The sequence below is a fragment of the Limulus polyphemus genome, unplaced genomic scaffold (genome assembly GCF_000517525.1).
Source record: "Limulus polyphemus unplaced genomic scaffold, Limulus_polyphemus-2.1.2 Scaffold11614, whole genome shotgun sequence".
Taxonomy (NCBI): Eukaryota; Metazoa; Arthropoda; class Merostomata; order Xiphosura; family Limulidae; genus Limulus; species Limulus polyphemus.
The window spans coordinates 9,923-14,359 of record NW_013677224.1 but is presented as its reverse complement, the minus strand read 5'-3'; the positions used below and the strand labels follow the sequence as shown (position 1 = coordinate 14,359).

The 4,437-nt window shown below is 31.8% G+C and overlaps 1 protein-coding gene across 1 annotated transcript in view; it reads right to left on the bottom strand.

Annotated features, from left to right (window-relative positions):
• Nucleotides 1-31: 31 nt before the first annotated feature.
• LOC106476792 (phosphatidylinositol 4-kinase type 2-beta) overlaps nucleotides 32-4,437 on the bottom strand; it is a gene marked incomplete at its 5' end in the record, with an annotated part of 11,353 nt that continues 6,947 nt past the window's right edge. The window contains 4 exon segments of the mRNA XM_013937418.2: nucleotides 32-1,300; nucleotides 1,695-1,754; nucleotides 1,885-2,018; nucleotides 3,661-3,754. Of these exon segments, the coding sequence (XP_013792872.1) occupies nucleotides 1,127-1,300; nucleotides 1,695-1,754; nucleotides 1,885-2,018; nucleotides 3,661-3,754 (462 nt within the window). The 3' untranslated portion in view covers nucleotides 32-1,126.

Genomic DNA, 4,437 nt, shown 5'->3' with positions numbered 1-4,437 from the left:
ATTTTTTTTTTAATGTTTTATATTAAGTTTATCCTATAAACTGCCACCTAATTAAAAAAAAAAAAAGAATACGAATTAATCCTTCCTAATTTGCAGTATTTAAACATGTACAAAGTTGACTCAATTGCCATATTACACATACAAAAAGTAAATATCCAGGCATGAGCAATACTTTTGGAATGGATAAAACATTCACAAGTATAACTGCAACCTTTAAAAGTTCTTCCAAGGTCAAACTGTTTGTCAAAATAAACATTACGATATAATTATAAAGTTGTTGTGGCCATTATAAAAATATCAGGTTGAATTGTTTGTGTATGCAGCATGACTATAAGATCAGTGATAGTAAAATCATTACCAGAAAGTCTTCAACATGACTAATCACTTCCAAACCAGCCTATAACGAACAAGATTGCTGTCCAATCAGGAATAATAAATAGTTATAAAGTGAAGCTATACTGATACTGTTTTGATCACAACATGGTGCAAACTGTTTTTATTGTTGCCCAACGAAAGATGACGAACATCAGAAGGTACTAACGCACCCGTGCTTAGTATGCATTTTGAATATTGGTGCAAACTTTGCGAGTGTGTTGGGCTGTCAGAAGAACATAGATTAAAAGATCCGTGTTTAACTCAAGCTGTCTCATTGTATTTAAATAATATTCAAGAAAGAAAGGAAATAAGTTTAGAATTGATTAGAAAGGTATTTTTTTTAAAGATATAATTAGCTATTATCAATTTATACATAAACTTAATACATCATTTTTCAAAATGATGCTAAAGCACAAGTAAACAAACAGCTGGTCATACAAACAAGGAATCTGAATTAACATAAGCTTTAGAACTTCTTACAACAATAACTAACACAAAATAACACCTGTACTGATATACATACATACGTACAAGCATGTTGTGAAAAAAAAAAAGGAGCCATTATCCTACAACACAATCACATTATCAACAATTTGTAAGGGACTAGTGCACTTGCAATGCCATTAAAATGTTTTGGAAGTTAAAAAAAAAAATTACCAGAAAGTTTTATATTATTTTTTTTACATCAAAATAATGCAGTATTTTTTTGCTTTTCCTTTTACAATTAGTGACCTCAGTTTTAATTCCTTCTCTAACACCAAGAGAAAAATGGTGCTTTGCTGTGGAAGCTCTGAGTGAAGTTGTCACTGAATGAGCGGATCTTTCCACGGCCGTTCGTGTGGCTACGTTCTAGAGTTACGGCAGGCATCTGAACTAACTGTACAGGAGACTTTCCATCCTTTAGAGCTTGTGTCAGATTGAGAATCTATAAAATAATTGAATATTTAAACTCCTTTCACTAGTAATGTGATGAATAAAACTATTTAGTTGATAAACCTTACTCGAGTGATTTAAATATAAACAGAAATCAATTAAACATTATCAATTCTAACTGTACAGGAGACTTTCCATCCTTTAGAGCTTGTGTCAGATTGAGAATCTATAAAATAATTGAATATTTAAACTCCTTTCGCTAGTAATGTGATGAATAAAACTATTTACTTGATAAGCCTTACTCGAGTGATTTAAATATAAACAGAAATCAATTAAACATTATGAATTCTTTGTACACAGGTAACAACATTAAAGTTGCTACCATTAACAAATGGGCATTTCTTTTCTCACAAATTTATTTAAACGAAAAAAACACTGATACTCACTTGACCCCTCATAACTGACATCTGTTTTTCAAATATATGCCTATCAAAACCTCTGTCACACTGTAACATACCAATGAAATAAAAGTTAGAAATATCTCGCACACAGTAACAAACTGTCATAAAACTAAATACATCTCTGTAACATACAGTGAAATTCACTCAGTAGAAGCTAACTAAAAGATGCTCTTACCTTAAACAAATCATAGAGGTCATCACATAAATCCTGAACAAAGTTCATGTCTGACAGCTGTGGTAAAACTAGGTCTCTTGTTTCACTAGAGAAGGGCACTTTGGCTGATGGTAGCCATGCCCAGTGATACGGATCTGAAACAAGTATAAACTTACATTCTAAAACAAAGAACACATTTATAGCAATAAAGAAACCACACAAAAAACTTTAGAGTTTATCAACACACTAGAGATGGTAGAATAACCTTTAAGAACATGTTATGTGATACACTTCTTAAAGGTTATTCTACCATCTCTAGTGTGTTGATAAACCCCATGTGATGTAAGTTCTAACAAAAACCTAACTTTTGCACATTTCAGTGTTGATTATAATCTATGTGGTAATATACATAAATGGGTTACACATAAAAATTGAAACTACACAAAATACTCCAACAACGGATTATAAAAAGATCCCACATCCATCAACATCTAAACAAACCAACATTAACTGAGTACATAACAAATTCCTAACTATATAGAAAAATTCTCACTATACAAATCCACCAGAAAATTGTCACTGTACAAAGCTATCAAATCCATTAAAAGATCATTACTACACAAAACTACCAAATCCACCAAGAACTCCTCACTATACAAAACTACTCAATTCATCAAGAACTCCACACTATACAAAACTACCAAATCCATCAAGAACTCCACACTATACAAAACTACCAAATCCACCAAGAACTCCACACTACACAAACTACCAAATCCACCAAGAACTCTTCACTATAAAAAAACTACCAAATCCACCAAACAATCTTCAATATATAAAATTATGAAATCCTCCAACAAATCCTCAATATAATAAACTCCATAAACTACCTTCTAAACATAAAAAACAAGACAGCTAAAAGTAATACATCACCACAAGACAGAAACATAAACAAACAAAACTACACAGCTAAAAGTAATACATCACCACAAGACTAAAACAGAAACATAAACAAACAAAACTACACAGCTAAAAGTAATACATCACCACAAGACTAAAACAGAAACATAAACAAACAAAACTACACAGCTAAAAGTAATACATCACCACAAGACTAAAACAGAAACATAAACAAACAAAACTACACAGCTAAAAGTAATACATCACCACAAGACTAAAACAGAAACATAAACAAACAAAACTACACAGATGAAAGTAATACATCACCACAAGACTAAAATAGAAGCATAAACAAACAAAACTTAATAGCTAAAAGTAATACATCACCACAAGACTGAAACAGAAATATAAACAAACAAAACTATACAGCTAAAAGTAATACATCACCACAAGACTGAAACAGAAATATAAACAAACAAAACTATACAGCTAAAAGTAACACATCATAACCACAACTAGACTAAAAAGGAAATATAAAAATACAATACCACACAACTAAAAGTAACACATCATAACACAACTAGACTAAAAAGGAAATATAAAAATACAATACCACACAACTAAAAGTAACACATCATAATACAACTAGACTAAGACAGGATATTCAAGGCAATGATCAAGTTTTCTTACTTGTAGTTTGTCTAGAACTTCTCTTAAAAACATTATTGGTCATTTAAGCTCAACAACTACTGTATCACACTGCTTTACCTTATGATCTGAACAATGTTTAATCTTTCATGAAAACCACACCCAACTCTTGAAAACTGCTACGTCAAGAGCAGGAAATATTATTTTTACTGAACTAATTTTCACAAGTTTCACACAAGCTTTACTTACAAGCTCTCCAGGAATCTGGATGTTTAAATGGAAATGCTAAACCATTGTCAATTGCTGCAAGTTTAATTTCATGTGGTCTTGGGGGGCTCCACTCCTATAATATAAACACAACCTGTTAGAACAGACATATAATTAATCCCAACCAAAAAAAAAAAACCTGTACTGTAGTACATTATCATTACCAAATCCAAATTGTTAGCATAGATACTGAGATCAGAGCGTCTGTATAATTTTTGGTTGAGTGCGCTTTGATTGTAACTTCTACAAAATGTTAAGGTACACAACCAGAAAAGGTAAACATTAGGAGTGCCACCCCTACAACTATTACATCAGAAGATAAGTATGGTTTTTCATCTCACATCGGGAGAAAACAGAGATTCATTAATGACTTTCAAATAATACACACACAATAAGATAACTCTCACATCTTCTATGTACTAAAACTACTAAACTCTTGTAATTTGTCTTCATCATGGAATCTTTAAAATTGGACACCTTGAAGAAACCAGAAATTAAGAGGCTCTTTCCAGCATCAGTAACAAGGGAACCAAACCTATCAAGTTTTTATTTAACAGGTGTCTGGTACCTTGCCAACATCAGTAACAAGGGAACGAAACCTATCAAGTTTTTATTTAACAAGTGTCTGGTACCTTGCCAACATCAGTAACAAGGGAACCAAACCTATTAAGTTTTTATTTAACAGGTGTCTGGTACCTTGCCAACATCAGTAACAAGGGAACCAAACCTATTAAGTTTTTATTTAACAGGTGTCTGGTA